Genomic DNA, 16711 nt, shown 5'->3' with positions numbered 1-16711 from the left:
ACTCGATGGGCCGAATGGCCTCTTTCTGCAAGATTCCATGATTTCCATGTTTGTCCCCATTGTCAGTAACGAAGTTTGCAAGAGTCCTTTAACAGCTCCCAGTTCCCTCATTAACATGCCCAAGGCAGCCAATACTTTAAAAAAAAGTGGAACTTCAACACATTTAACTTGTAAAAATGAGGATGATGCGAAACACGTGGGAAACCTGCTCAAGGAAGATCCACGATGGAACGGATGGATAACACCGGAATGTGGATTGGCCTGTCCATGGATTGACAGTGAGGGCAGCACAGGATAGAAATCAGCGGAGAGAGTTTGTTCGCAGTGCGGCCAACTCTCGGAATGAGGACGCATGTAAGGCAAGATACTTGGAAAAAGATGCAGTAATTATTTTAGATCCCCCCCAATCTTAAATTGCAAGGCTGTTGTTGAATACCCTGCTTTAAAATATAGGGCAGCACGGTGGCACAGTGATTAGCAATGCTGCCTCACAGTGCCAGGGACCCGGGTTCGAGTCCGCCCTTGGGTGACTATCTGTGTGGAGTTTGCACATTTTCCCCATGTCTGCGTGGGTTTCCTCCGGGTGCTCCAGTTTCCTCCCACACTCCAAAGATGTGCAGGTTAGATGAACTGGCCATGCTAAATTCTCCCTCAGTGTACCTGAACAGGTGCCGGAGAGTGGCCACTAGGGGATTTTAACAGTAACTTCATTGCAGTGCTAATGTAAGCCTACTTGTGACTAATGAATAAAAATAAATATGTCAAACGTACTTTATACGTGGTGTCAACCACTTGCTGTTTTAGCAGATAACATTACAAGTGACAGCATAAAAAGAAATTAAAACTTATTGTTTTATTATGATAGTTATTTGATGTCAAATTACAAGTGTATGATGTAACAAAATCAGTTACAAACTTATATATGCATATTTACATTATATATATTCAAGAAATTAAGAAGCTACACCCTCATACAGTTAAGAAATTACACCCATGGCAGGAGTTATTTAAGTAAATTATACATCACATACTTGGTAACATTTCAACGCAGAGATAAAAATAACTAAAAACAAAAAGTAACAAATACAATAGCAGTTAGATTTAAATGGAGGTTTTGTTAAAATAAACAAGCGAGGCACTTTTTGGAAGTGGCTAGGCAACAAGCAAGTGGCGTTAAGCAAACAATAGGCAGTGTTTAGAAAAATAAAAATCTCCAGGTACTAAGCATTCTGTAGCTTAATGTGTTCTATTGATAATGTCCCAACTTCTAAAAAGCAAAACCATTTAAAAATTGGAAGTAGAACAAAAAATAACATGACAGTTCTTGGTGCCCAAATGCACCATCAGGGTCAATTCCTTTTAAAATTAGAGTTATTAGCATGCATAATCCATAAAGCAGACATGACATATAAATTACAGTACATGGCTAGGAGATGTACCATACCAGTTAGTAGTGCCTCATCATTCGAAGGTCAAAATGTACCTATTACAACAAACAAAAGACTTTGCTACAGCCAGCAAGTTCTCCTCTTGGGGGTAGCCGCATCTTCTTACATTCCACATACAAGCACCGTCAGACCCTCCCCCCATAAAAAAAAGCAGCTTAAGTTTACGTTGAGAATGATTTGATGTTTAACAGTCTACTGACAAGTTAAAAATCTATTTCCAAATTATATTGGAAATTTTTTCCCCACTATAACGGCAACTTTTCTTTCTAAGCAATCAAGGATTTTCTACGAATTGTTGCAACCTCTGGTCTTATCTGAATGTGAGGAAGGGCGCGAAAGGTGAAATGTTGATTCAACCTCAAATCCAAAATTGATCTGTGTGAAAATATTCCACCAGATGTGCACAGTGGTTCATTTTCACAAAGAAAGTATACTGGTGAAAACACTCAATCGACAAGTCAAGAGGACATTAATCGGAAAGTAAAAGGGTCAAAAACTGAGAGGTTAAGGCTTATTTTGGTGATTAATATCTGTAAACTTCTAGCTCGGAATATAGGGCTTGCAAAAAAAAACCTGGCTTCAATTCACAATCGATATTATAACTATTAGCTTAACATATGGGAAAGGTAAAAGGATTCAGTCAGTTCTAGGTACTTCATACTATCCACCAAGGCAGATGAGCGAGCCACATGTTACCCAGGCCCCAAAAAGCAGAAGAAGACAAAACCCTTTAATCACTCAATATCTTCAGGAATTCCTGCAAAGTAAGAGACTGGGCCCAGATGTTCACATGAAAGGCCACACTTGGTGAAATGCCCGCTGAAGCCTTTGAAAGAGTTCTCACTCAGAGGATTATGTACAGGATCATAGCAGCATCCGATAGTAACCTTGTCCTCCAGACAGCATTCAACTGAACCTTCAGAGTCAGCCGTTCTGATGCTGTGGCTAAAAAAGATTCTTCCACTTTGGTTATGCCTGTCCAACGTGGATATCATTGACGATAGGTGGCAGGCCAGCACTCAAGACATTTTTCCGTGGAGAGCTTGCAGTTGTTACAACAGGCAAGTTGAGAGCTTTTTAAATGGAACTGTGGAAACCATTTTGCCAAAAACTTGGACAATGTAAACTTTTTATTTATTCATTTGTGGGACATGGGCGTCACTGGCTGGCTAGCATTTATTGCCCATCCCTAGTTGCCCGAGGGCAGTTGAGAGTCAACCACATTGCTGTGGCTCTGGAGTTACATGTAGGCCAGACTAGGTAAGAACGACAGATTTCCTTCCCTAAAAGGACATCAGTGAACCAGATGGGGTTTTCTGACAATCGACAATGGTCATCAGTAGATTCTTAATTCCAGATATATTTTTTAATTGAATTCCACTATCTGCTGTGGCGGGATTCGAACCCGGGTCCCCAGAACATTAGCTGAGTTTCTGGATTAATAGTCTAGCAATAATACCACTGAGCTATCGCCTCCTCTCTTGCAAGTAGAAAGGTGAACACAGCAAGAATTATAGGGAATCACAGATGATATGCAATTACCAGGAGCATAATTTAAATTTTATTTTGGGTTTCCCAATGTGCAGAATGAAAATGAAATTAAAGTTCAGATGCATGTGGATGGAATTCTATCATGAAAAATCACACACAACTGCTAAATACTCAAAAGGCAAACTGAAAGAATTGCCCCCCCTCCCCCGTTACCAAACTAGTGAAGCCATTCTGCCATTTAGTACAAAACTAGAAACAAGCTCTTATTTTTAAAAATTAAGTCTCATATCTTTCGCCTCTACTTTTCAATGTGAAATAATACTCAAAAGTTGGCTTATGTACAGAATGCTGTCAGTCATTTAGTCTACTCACAGCTGATAAATATCAATGTATTCTAACGTCGAGTATCTTACAAATGGGGTTAATTATTTACAAATCTAAAAAATAAAACCCGGGCAAGAAATTTTGCCAAAGTCCTAAGTTTTAAATGCCGTTATTGTGAATAAATATTGGATAAAATTTAAAAAGCATTAAATCTTAGGATGGAGATGGTCCAGGTATAACCACAACAGCTCAATTTCCCCCTCCATAGAGACAGGCATGCACAAAGGTGGGACATAGCCAAAGCATAAAAATCAAACATGCATTAATGAATTAATGTAAATATCTAGGTTTACTCCACATAATTGTTGGACTAGTTATCACCACAGGACTATGCCCTGTGGGACGGCACGGTGGTTAGCCCTGCTGCCAGGGACCCAGGTTCAATTCCAGCCTTGGGCCACTGTCAGTGCGGAGTTTGCATGTTCTCCCCGTGTCTGCGTGGGTTTCCTCCGGGTGCTCCGGTTTCCTCCCACAGTCCAAAGATGTGCGGGTGAGGTGGACTGGCCCTGCTAAATTGTCCCTTAGTGTCAGGGGGACTAGCAGAGTAAATATGTGGGGTTATGGGGATGGGGCCTGGGTGGGATTGTGGTTGGTGCAGACTCGATGGGCCAAATGGCCTCCTTCTGCATTCTATGATTTGCACAAAGTGACGACTAACCCCAATTAATTATATATTTTAAAAGATATGAGCTCGATATCGTCTAAGAATTTAACCCATCCAGACTCAAAATTTGACTTTGTCGTGAACTTTTCAGGATCAGTGCTGCAGCTCTAAAACACAAACGCACTGGTGACTTCCCCAGCCCAAACATAAATGTAAAATCAAATATTTATCTTGTTTATGCACTACTGACAGATACACATTTGAGTACGAATTATGTCTATTTACATCCCCACTCCAGAGGGAAAATGTGGGTATGCCCACATGCGTAAGGATATAGGGAAATGTAGCACCTAGTGGTTATTTTAACCAGTTAAATGCATTCACTTAATAATCCTAGAATAACGCATTAAGCTAGCATAGCTTAGTATCTTGCATAAAATATTCTAGAGTATGTTTAACTTGCAAATTTAGCCTGGATTTTTTCAAAATTGCATCTACACTGTTTTCATTCGGTCGCGTGAGATAAAGATAGGCCAGAAATTCATGAACTGACTACACTCCGAACTTTTAAGCTTTTAATAGTATATCATACCCAGTTACATCAATGCAAGAAGCCATTTGATATTCCTGCACCACTAATGGAAAACTTGCTGGTTGAGCAAAAAGAAATGAGAAGTGTTTTTAAAAGATATCTAAAAATCAAAATATGCCACTAACTTGCATGTTGGTTCTCCCACAACACGCACACGCACACATATGTACAGAAAACAGGATGTGCTTTACCGCCGCAATGAAAATTAGTCACCAACTTCAGAGAGAAAGATGGGGGGAAAAAAAATGTTTGAACTGAAGTAAAATCGTATGTGAATAGTAAGCATGCATATCTCAAAGAATTAAAAATTAAAGATCTAACTATGGGTTCATTATGTCAAAATCTTTTGCTTCCCCAACATAGAAGAGCTGAAAGGATAAATGGTTTTATTGAGAAAGTACAAGCCATCTCAACTTTAGTTATATAGAGTTTGACACTTTACATGTATTAAATATTTCTAATTATTCAGAGACAGTAAATTCCATCTGCACTGCCAGTTAAGTGATTCTCTAAATGCACATAGTAAGTAAATAGTAAGAAGTCTTTCTGAACAAAAAAATCAAACAGTTACCTAGTGCTTTTAGTCTAATACTTCAATCTCATCTGTAAAAGCTTCATGTGAGATACCGGACCCATTAGTCAACTCAACGTACAAAACTGCAACATGAATCCCTTCTGCATAATCACATACAGTATTTGCTGAATAACCAAAACGCAAAGAACTCTTGGCTTCACCAAACCTTCTCAAGTTAGGCTGTGCAATGCAAAGTATTAGACACTTGTGAAGTGCCGCGATCATTTAAAACACATCACTTCTCCTTGAGCCTTGGAAACTTGCACAGCTCTGCAATTGGTGCTGGCTTTTGATACCAGTTGGCCAAAAAAACCCACCCAGAGCCAGGGTTGATGCTGCCTGGAGAGGAATGACTGAGCCCAGCTTGGCTCCCAGATGGTTCCCATCATCCCGCTGCTTTGTGCTTCCCTCCGCAACAGCCGCACAGCTCCCCACAATGGTGACATGCTCTCAGAGGAAGATAGCAGCACATACATGGTGCAATGACGGACAGGGCTATCAGCGCCAGCCATCGCAAACAGAACTTGTCATCGCTAGTGTCACACGAGCACGGATCGGAGAAATCTCCCTCAGAGTCCGACATACAGTGATACAGCATGCTCTCGGCACACAGCATGCAGCTCATCTGATAAATGCATCTCTTGATGGGATCTGGAGCATCCTGACACTGTCCTCTCTGATTTTCCTCGTGATTAAATATGTCTCGACAATATATACAACGAGAGCGTTCTCCATCCTCCTTCCTCCGCCGGGATTTTTTCGATATTAGTGAAGGAGATGGCTGTGCTTTGAATACAACGGAACCTTTTGAATCTTTAATGTGTTCAGTTTCAATCCCTTCCACAGAAGGATATACATAATCGTGTTTTTTAGATTCCGGTTTGAAACACACATACGAGTCTATCTCCGTTTCCAATTCGTTTTTTCGCACAATGGGATGTCTGTAGTCTTCGTAGCCTCTAATCAATACATCCTTTCTAGGGTTAATCCGCACCACTTCATCTTCGTCTTGGAAACTGACATGCCTCGTCGATTTCAGCATGATCTGCAAGAGATTTAAAATGTTCTTATTAGAGGAAATTAAAACCATGTCACTGAATCATACAACTTTTAAGATAGAACTTTTAAAAATGGAAACCATTCTTCCCCACACAGCACATCCCACGGACTTAATTTTACTACTGCTTTGCGTAAGCACCGTAATATCTCAGTTACTCATTGAGCCACTCAGCTGAGGGTAGGCGGCACGGTGGCTCAGTGGTTAGCACTGCAGCCTCGCAGCATCAGGAGCCCAGGTTCGATTCCAGTCTCGGGTCACTGTCGGCGTGCAGTTTGCACGTTCTCTGCGTGGGTTTCCTCCGGATGCTCCGGTTTCCGCCCACAGTCAAAGATGTGCAGGTTAGGTGGGTTGGTCATGCTAAATCGCCTTTTGGTGTCCCAAGACGTGCAGGTTAGGTGATTGGCCATGCAAAATTGCCCCTTAGTGTCTCAAGATGTGTATGTTAAGGGGATTAGCAGGGTAGGGGTTACAGGGATGGTAAGATGCTCTGTCAGAGGGTTGGTGCAGAATCAATTGGCCGAATGGCCTCCTTCTGCACTGTGAAAGGTGGACGGCGGGGCCCACACTCTTCTTCAGTCTCACCGCCCTGAGGGGGTGGGCAGTGGGGCAGCGGCTCGCTTTCCCTCCCCGAGAGGCTAGCTTGTTGGCTCTGTTTAGTTATTTATGCACTGCAGGGATTTTATGATTCACTTTCCTTGTATGAGGGTAAGAGAATATGACTACAGCTCCTTGTGCGCCCCCCACCCATCTTCCTGCTGACCCCATAGCTAATGCAAAAACCACTTCCAAGATTATGAAATACAGATAATGTTTGTGGAAATGTATCGTTCTTACCATAACACACCATCACAGCTGGGCCCCATTGACTATTGGCTGGACCCACTGCAGATTTGGCAGCATAGCCAGTAGTTATTGACCAAGGGAGGGGAGTCTAAAACTAGAGGGCACAGGTTTAAGGTGAGAGGGGAGAGATACAAAAGGGTCCAGTGGGGCAATCTTTTCACACACAGGGTGATTGATAGGTGTCTGGAACGAGCTGCCAGTGAATAGTAGTAGAGGCGGGTACAATTTTGTCTTTTAAAAAGCACTTTGGGTGGCACAGTGGTTAGCACTGCCTCACAGCACCAGGGACCCGGGTTCGATTCCCGGCTTGGGTTACTGCCTGTGTGGAGTTTGCATGTTCTCCCCGTGTCTGCGTGGGTTTCCTCCGGGTGCTCCAGCTTCCTTCCACAGTCTGAAAGACATGCTGGTTAGGGTGCATTGACCCGAACAGGTGCCGGAGTGTGGCGAGTTGGGGAATTTCACAGTAACTTCATTGCAGTGTTAATGTAAGCCTTCTTTGTGACTAATAAATACATTTTAACTGGGTAAGATGGGTATAGAGGGATATGGGCCGAACGCGGGCAACTGGGACTAGCTTAGTTAAAAAAAGGACGGCATGGACAAGTTGGGCCAAATGGCCTGTTTCCATGCTGTAAACCTGGAGGACCATATGATCTCGGCTGGGGGTCAGGGCAGGAAAATCCCACCCACAGGAGATCTCTTGGGTTTCTGCTGGCTCTGTACATGAGCAACAAATCTAATTCCACTTTCCCACTGCTTCTCTGCCGCCCTGTGAGCATTTTCTCTTCAGGCAATTAACCATTTCCCGTTTGAGAGCCATGATTAAAATCTACCTCCCCCACACGCTCAGTTTATAAAGTTTATTTATTTATTAGTGTCACAAGTAGGCTTACATTAACGCTGCTATGAAGTTACTGTGAAAATCCCAAGTCGCCACACTCCGGTGCCTGTTCGGGTACACTGAGGGAGAACTTAGCACGGACAATGCACTCTAACTAGCACGCCTTTCGGATTGTGGGAGGAAACCGGAGCACCCAGAGGAAACCCACACAGACACGGGGAGAACGTGCAGACTCCACACAGACAGTGATCCAAGCCGGGAATCGAACCCAGGTCCCTGGCACTGTGAGGCAGCAGTACCAACCATTGTGCCAACATGATTCTACCCACTAACCGCCCACTGAGTAAAAATGGTTCCCGTTCACGTCACTAATGCCAGCCATCTTAAATCTGTGTCCTCTGGCTCTCGCTCCTCCTGCCCACAGAAACAGTTTCTCTCTATTTACTGTTTGCTGACTCCTCATGATTTTTGGACACATCTATCAAACCTCTTCTCAGGCCTTTCTTCCCCAAGGAGACCAAATCCAGCTCCTCCAATCTATAGATAAAAGCAAACTACAGCGGGTGCTGGAATCTGAAACAAAAACAGAAAATGCTGGAGAATCTCAGCAGGTCTGACAGCATCTGTGGAGAGAGAATAGAGCCAACGTTTCGAGTCTGGATCGCCCTTCGTCAGAGTCCACACTCGGAACGTTGGCTCTATTCTCTCTCCACAGAAAATGCTGTCAGACCTGCTGAGATTTTCCAGCATTTTCTGTTGTCGTTTTCCAATCTATCCTTACAACTGAAATCCCTCATCCCTGAACCAGTAGGCACCCTGACAAACAACATTTGGCAACGATCCACCTCAGAGTGCACGCTCACCAAGAACTTTATTCGTGGCGTGTTTTTCAATGCATAGTTTTGCTACCACGTGGATCGATTAGTCAGAAAATAACTGCTTCAATCCGATGGGTGGCACAGTGGTTAGCACTGCTGCTTCACAGCACCAGGGATCCGGGTTCAATTCCCGGCTTGGGTCACTGTCTGTGCAGAGTCTGCACATTCTCCCCTTGTCCGCATGGGTTTCCTCCGGGTGCCCCTGTTTCATAGAGTCCCCGCAGTGCAGGAGGAGGTCATTCAGCCCATCGAGTCTTCACCGACCACAATCCCACCCAGGCCCTATTCCCATAATTTCACATATTTACCCTGCTAATCCCCCTGACACTCAGGGCCAATTTAGCATGGCCAATCCACCTAACCCGCACATTCTTGGACTGCCCTCCCACAGTCCGAATGACATGCTGGTTAGGGTGCATTGGCCATGCTAAATTCTCCCTCAGTGTACCCGAATAGGTGCCAGCAGTGCCGGATTTAGGCATAAACTAACCAAGCTACAGCTTAGGGCCTCACAATCCGCAGGGGCCTCACAAAATTTCAGAAGGTTTACAATGAAGAGAACATTTAAGAGCGGATACCAGAAAAGAACAAGAAAGCACCAGCTTGAAGAGCAACTCAAAAAATTACCAAAATCTGTGAGAGAGATCAAGCCAAATGATAAATATGTAATCAGTAAATTTGAAAATAATTTGTATTTTTCACTTTAAATACCTTGCTATGAAATAATTAAAAGGCATAATTATGTTTTCAATTTTTTTGTGGTGACCCAAGGTCCTGTTTTGGTACGCACCCTTTGAGAGACCTTTTGGTGTAACTTTTTAACAAGGGGCCTCCAAGCTTTATATAGCTTAGGGCCTCACCAAGTCTAAATCCGGCACTGCTTCCATCAAAACACCCCTCTAAGAAGTGACATCCCAGCTTCTCTGATCTCCCCACTTTACTGAAGTCCCTTCATCCCGTTATGGTCACAGTAAATCTCCACAGGTTTGTCATCGACCTTTTAATAATAAATTTCATTTTAGTTTCACATTCCCTGCTCATCCAAGGAACTCCAACTCTTGCTGCTAACTTCCTGTGGAATATCCTGTGGTTTGCTGTACACGTGTGATCTCCTTGGGCATTCCCCATTGCTTGTCTACGGTCTTACTTCCATTTCTTTTTCATTTCTAGTTTGTCTCGCTAGTTCCCTTTCTCGTTCTTCGAAAGGTGGCATTTGTCCAGCCAAGTAATCAACATCCTGGGGATTACCAAATATGTGCAGATTAGGTGGATTGGCCATGGTAAATTTCTCCTTAGTGTCCCAAGATGTATCATAGATACCCTACAGTGCAGGAAGAGGCCATTCGGCCCATCGAGTCTGCACCGACCACAATCCCACCCAGGCCCTACCCCCATATCCCTACATATTTACCCACTAATCTCGCTAACCTACACATCTCAGGACACTAAGAGGCAATTTTAGCATGGCCAATCAACCTAACCCGCACATCTTTGGACTGTGGGAGGAAACCGGAGCACCCGGAGGAAACCCACGCAGATACGAGGAGAATGTGCAAACTCCACACAGACAATGACCCAAGCCAGGAATCGAACCCAGGTCCCTGGAGCTGTGAAGCAGCAGTGCTAACCACTGTGCTACCGTGCCGCCCGTGTGTAGGTTAGATGGATTTGCCACGCGCCAGAGTGTGGTGACCTCAGGGATTTTCACAGTAACTTCATTGTAGTGTTAATGTCAGCCTACTTGTGACACTAATAAATAAACAAAAGCATAAAGGCCAGACAATGCTCAAAATATTTAGAATTTAATTCTGGAAACTAAATATCAAGGAAAAACCTCGCTGATCATTTTCATCTCTGCAAAATTGTTCAGCGTTTTGCAATTTGTCTTCCTTCAAGAGTGCAAAGTTACCTGATTCTGCTGAACAGGAAAATACAGTCTTTGAGAACTGAAGTCTTCAAATGGAGGGGTTCTAATATAGCAGCTTCTGTAAGGATCACTGGTCACTACAGTGTCCTGCCGTGAACTTCGCTCTTTCCGAATCAAAGAATTAGTATCATCTTCTTGTGTAGGCTGAAAGAAAAAATACAGAAATAATCCTTCATTATTACTATGATAGAAAATCAGAATGTTGCCACCATGATGGTTTATTATTGTACTGACCACCAGAGGTCACCCTGTCACAATAACTGGAACACGTGCTCGGAAGTACCATGGGTCAAGTTCCCTTGGGGGGGGAGAGAAGGTGTTATTGAATCTCGCCTGTTTGAATTCACGGCCTTTACCCGTCTGAAGCTTCAGTACGAGGGTCATATGCAGAAATCCCCCAAGTCGCATCCGTCACTCAGGTTGTGCTTTGTAGTGTGCCCCAGAGTCAGCAATAGTAAAAGTTTCAACGTTCCTGCTCCCATGTCTACATCAGAAACCCCGTTTAAACTTGCAACTTGTTCAATCCAGCGTGACCGAGGGTTTGTAATGGGGACGGGGAAAACCGAGGAGTTCTGACAAACATTTCCATAGAATCCCCACAGTGCAGAATGAGGCCACTCGGCCCATTGGGTCTGCACCGACCCCCCCACCGCCCCCCCCCCCCCCCACCCCAAAAGGCCCACCCCTGGCCCCTACCACACACATCCACCATGGTCAATTCACCCAACCTAAACACCTCCAGATACCAAGGGACAATTTAGCCCGGCCAATCCACTTAATCTGCACATCTCTGGACACTAAGGGTTAATTTAGCATGTCAATCTCCCTAACCTGCACATCTTTGGACTGTGGGAGGAAACCGGAGCACCCGGAGGAAACCCACGCAGACACGGGGAAAACATGAAGACTCCACACAGACAGTGACCTGAGGCTGGAATCCAACCCGGGTCCCTGGCGCTGTGAGGCAGCAGTGCTAACCACTGTGCCGGCCCAAGCTATGGTATAACCATTTCTCGTAACAGAGGATGTGATGAAGGAATCAGCGAACGTCACTGTTCTGATTGTGTCTTTTTGGACTATTTTAAAAGCCTGTAAAAATCATTGAGTACGCTGGAGATTTAAACTAGCTCCCCCCCCCAGGAGACAACAATATATGCACCACATTGTTTGCAGTTCATTTTCTCTGTGATTTTATCACTTTACATTTCTACAGACAACTTACACTGACATGCTCTTTGACAGGAAGTCCTCTGCCTCATCCTCCAAGTGGCCACTTGGCACTGGTGGGCCAGTGTAGCATCTATAGATAATGTGGACCACCACAGCTGTTCTCCCAGGATGAATCAAATCCCTAATATTTACACAGATGCTCCAGCTGATTTACTGGATACCAACTGGGAGTCGGCACCCTTGCCCATACACATCCCATCACCTTTGCCCTCTGGCCTCTGCAAGGTGGCCAATTTTCACATCATGGTCAATTCGTGCCATCAATCAGGGAGTGCGCCATGAACACGCAGTCGGTTATTATGTTTGCTAATCCCGAGCTTCTTTCCAGCGTCAGCACATTAAAATATTGCGAGCAAGTTCCCAGCATGAAAGATCCCGTTATTTGGACTTTCACATGCCAAGCATCACCTCGAATAGATTAACAAAGGTTTTCGTTAAGAGAGAGGGAACAGACATGTTCATTCAGTCATGCCCACATGCAGTACTTGTTCCAGTAGATGGGTATGGTAGGTATGATGATAGGGGTATGGCACAGTGGTTAGCACTGCTGCCTCACAGCGCCAGGGACCCAGGTTCGATCCCAGCCTTGGGTGACTGTGTGGAGTTTGATGCTCTTTCGGAGCGTTGGCGCAGACTCAATGGGCTGAATCACCTCCTTCTGCATTGTAGGGATTCTGTGGGCTGCTGGAAACCTTACTGCACCTGTACTAGAGGGGACGGATGCAGAACAATACCATTCTTTCAATCTATGAAGTTCTATTACACGTATGTTCGTATGTTTATGCTGTCAATCTTCAGTCTGAATGCAAAGGTTTTAGTCCAATCAACCTGCATCTGCATCTTATTCATCTGCAAAGTATAATCACAGCCGCCATTTCTCAATCACAGGGAATTAGCAGAATTTGTTGAAGTTGCCCACATGGCAAGTTCCTGTTTTTGACTGGGAAATTACAAGTGCCAAGCACAGACCGCTTACTTCCCCTTTAGGGAGGACAGTGCAAAATCAATCACAGAAACGTTACTGGACACATGAGGCTTTTTGGAAGGCTCTAAACAAAATGTCATTCCAGCCACGTACTCATTCATAACTACACCCACTGTAAACAGCAAATAAAAACATTAATATGAATCAAATGGCACCTCAGCACAGTACACAAGTGACAGTGGGAAAAAGAACGGGTTAGAATGGATCATATCCATTAACAATGCCTGCAGTAACACTGGTTTTACACTATTGTGGACAGGAGTCTATACAATAAACCACCAACAGCAGAGAGAGGTAGGAACAGAATGGGAAATGGGTGATTATTTACAATGCCAGAAAGGACAACTGAAGCTAAAACAAGAAGTTATCTGAAAGTTAGATGTTCCTGAAGCTTTTCATCTTGTACTCATCAGGACAAGCACAAGAATACCAAGTTTCAAACAATTTATACTAGTGGAGAAAAGGGTGCTGATTGAGTGGCAAGTTGACTCTGATTGCCCACAGTGTTGCCAAGGAGAAATGGGCAACTATAGTCTCCCCAAGCTCCCAGGTAATTCAAAAAGGCGGAATGCTTAAACATGTTCCTAATATTTGCAGAGAATGGCTTCTTGTGCATGAATGTTTGTCACTTTGAGATCTCCACCCCACCCTGTTATAAAGATAACAGCTGGTGTTTTGAGGAGTTAAAGTTTAAAGTTTTTAAAGTTTATTTACTAGTCACAAGTAGACTTACATTCACACTGCGATGAAGGTACTGTGAAAATGCCCCAGTTGCCTCACTCTGGCACCTGTTCGGGTACACGGAGGGAGAATTTAGCATAGCCATTTCACCTAACCTGCACATCTTTGGACTGTGGGAGGAAACTGGAGCACCCGGAGGAAACCCAGGCAGACACAGGGAGAATCTGTAACCTCCATACAGACAGTGATCCAAGCCGGGAATCAAACCCAGGTCCCTGGCGCTGTGAAGCAGCAGTGCTAACCATTGTGCTGGTGTTATGGAAAGAGGGGATCAAACACACTGAATGATCTCCATTCAAATCTAGACTGCGTCGTGGGGTTTATATGATGATTTTCTCTCTAGTGTAATCCCATCCTCCTGCTTATTCCCCTTCCTCAACTTCTTCCCCTTTAAAACCCGTCAAAACAACTGACGGACTTTCTGAAACTCCCTGTCACAAACCACCGTCGAAACAATTCAACCATTCTGAACAATTCCTTTTCAAACCACCTCTTTAATCTTTTCATCCCATAAATCAGAGTGAGGCCCCTTGCTGCCTTTCTGGAGATAATGGGTCACTATTTAGTAATCCTATCATAATCTTGAAGATTTACCAGGTCTTTGGAACTTGGCCCTGTAGCGTGTTGGGACATTTCTTTCACTGGGATAGCTTCTTCCCTGTTGCCATCAGACTTTTGAATGGACCTACCTTGCAGTAAGTTGATCTTTCTCTGCACCCTAGCTATGACTGTAACCCTACATTCTGCACCCTCTCCTTTCCTTCTCCGTGTACAGTATGCTTTATCTGCATAGCGTGCAAGAAACAATACTTAATTAAGGACCCCATGCACCCTGGACATTCTCTCTTCACCTTCTCCCGTTGGGAAAAAGATACAAAAGTCTGAGGTTACCAACCGACTCAAGAACAACTTCTTCCCTGCTGCCATCAGACTTTTGAATGGACCTACCTCGCATTAAGCTGATCTTTCTCTACACCCTAGCTATGACTGTAACACCACATTCTGCACTCTCTCCTTTCCTTCTCCATGTACAGTATGCTTTATCTGCATAGCGTGCAAGAAACAATACTTAATTAAGGACCCCATGCACCCTGGACATTCTCTCTTCACCTTCTCCCGTTGGGAAAAAGATACAAAAGTCTGAGGTTACCAACCGACTCAAGAACAACTTCTTCCCTGCTGCCATCAGACTTTTGAATGGACCTACCTCGCATTAAGCTGATCTTTCTCTACACCCTAGCTATGACTGTAACACCACATTCTGCACTCTCTCCTTTCCTTCTCCATGTATGCTTTGTCTGTATAGCGCGCAAGAAACAATACTTTTCACTGTATGTTAATACATGTGACAATAATAAATCAAATCAAATTTCACTTTGTTAGTGGTGTGATATAACCGCACTTTGCAAGAATTGTTTACTGAAAGCGGGTGGTCAAACGCGCTTTGCCATATCTGCCAAGCTGATCTTACGAAAGGTGAAACTCTACTGTAGTTAAGATACGGGGGACATTTCATGCCATATGATTATTCAGTGTAAAATGCAGGCTAAAATCAGTGCTTGTTCACCAATATCCTTCTCTCTTTCATGGGGTGTGGTTGTGGCTGGCAAGGCCAGTATTTGCTGCCAACCCTGAATTGCCCTTGGACTGAGTGACTTGCTACGCCCTTTAAGAGTCAACCACATTGCTGTGGCTCTGGAGTCACGTGTTGGCCAGATCAGATAAAGATGGCAGATTTCCTTCCCTAAAGGACATTAGTGAACCAGATGCGTTTGTGCAACATAGTTCTGATGAAGAGACATATCGCACTCGAAACATTAACTCAGTTTCTCTCTCCACCGACACTGCCAGACTTGCTGAGTATTTCCAGCACTCTGTTTGTATTTCAGATCGCCAGGTATTTTGCTTTCACCTTCACCATCACCTTTACCGAGACTCGCTTTCAATGTCAGGTTTAATGCTGTAGTGGGATTTGAATCCATGCCCCTTAGAACATGAGCCTTTGCGGTATTGGTGCAGTGACCTTACTACCATATCGCATTTTCCCCCGCGATCCAATCCTTCCTCTTATTTTCTCCCCCTCCCCACAGACAACAATCATAAGGGGAGTGTTGAGATAACAATACCAGGGCAAAACAAACCACATTACCAGTTAAATAGTTTATTTCCATATCTTAAATATATGCAGGTAGAATTTAAAATCAGAATTAGAGAAAAGGCTAATTTCCCATATTCTTATCTGGGAAGGCACAGGGGTATCCTGGGGGGTGGGTGGGGGGAGAGGGTGTTGAATAGGGAGTGGCAGAGAAAATGGAAAAAACACGAGAGGACCTGTTGAATGTATGACAAATGTGAGCGGGGAAACACCTTGGTTCAAAGTTCTTCAAAACTGCAGGAATCTAGCACAAATTTTATGCCATTTTTTTTAAAAGTCCCTAATCAGACACATTTGCATCTACAGAGTCATCAAGCTCCTGTAAGCAATCCAGAAGTTTCTCTTTCACAATGCAGGCCGCTCCTCGGCATTGCGATGTTTGAGATACGATAACCGGCACATAACAGCGTTTATATCATTCTGACTTCCCAGCGTTGGTTTCAACTTTACGCTGCTCACTCTGACGGCGCCAGTGAACAAGTTCAAATGTTCATGCAAGCGCATCTATGCTCATAGGAACATAGAAAATAAGAGCAGGAGGAGATCATTTGGTCCATCAGACCTGCTCTGTCATTCATTATGATCATGGCTGATCATCCAATTCAATAGCCTTCCCCCCATAATTCTTTGATCCCCTTCACCCCAAGAGCTAAATCCAACTCCTTCTTGAAAACATACATGTTTTGGCCTCAAGTACTTTGTGGGAGCAAATTCCACAGGCTTACCACGCTCTGGTTGAAGAAATTTCTCCTCATCTCAGTCCTAAAACATTTACCCTGTATCCTCAGACTGTGACCCCTGGTTCTGGACACCCCCACCATTGGGAACATCCTTCCTGCATCTACCTTGTCTAGTCCTGTTAGAATTTTATATATTTATATGAGATGTTCCCTCACTCTTCAAAACTCCAGCAGCTATAATCCATCCTCCTGAGTCTACAGTACAGTAGTATATTTGT

At 43.9% G+C, this 16711-nt stretch overlaps 1 protein-coding gene across 2 annotated transcripts in view; it reads right to left on the bottom strand.

Moving 5' to 3' along the window:
• Positions 1–838: 838 nt before the first annotated feature.
• The window catches only part of LOC144487897 (sprouty-related, EVH1 domain-containing protein 1-like), a 98078-nt gene continuing 82205 nt past the window's right edge, over positions 839–16711 (bottom strand). For both annotated transcript variants that reach the window (XM_078205948.1, XM_078205949.1), the window contains exons 5-6: positions 10625–10786; positions 839–6138 (exon numbers count right to left, since the gene is read on the bottom strand). In XM_078205948.1, coding sequence (XP_078062074.1) covers positions 5479–6138; positions 10625–10786 — 822 coding nt within the window. In that variant the 3' untranslated portion in view covers positions 839–5478. The remainder of the gene's footprint in view (positions 6139–10624; positions 10787–16711) is intronic.

Source organism: Mustelus asterias, unplaced genomic scaffold (genome assembly GCF_964213995.1).
Source record: "Mustelus asterias unplaced genomic scaffold, sMusAst1.hap1.1 HAP1_SCAFFOLD_1110, whole genome shotgun sequence".
In the NCBI taxonomy this organism is placed as follows: Eukaryota; Metazoa; Chordata; class Chondrichthyes; order Carcharhiniformes; family Triakidae; genus Mustelus; species Mustelus asterias.
The sequence above is the reverse complement of the archived record's forward strand: the minus strand, read 5'-3'. Positions and strand labels throughout refer to the sequence as shown.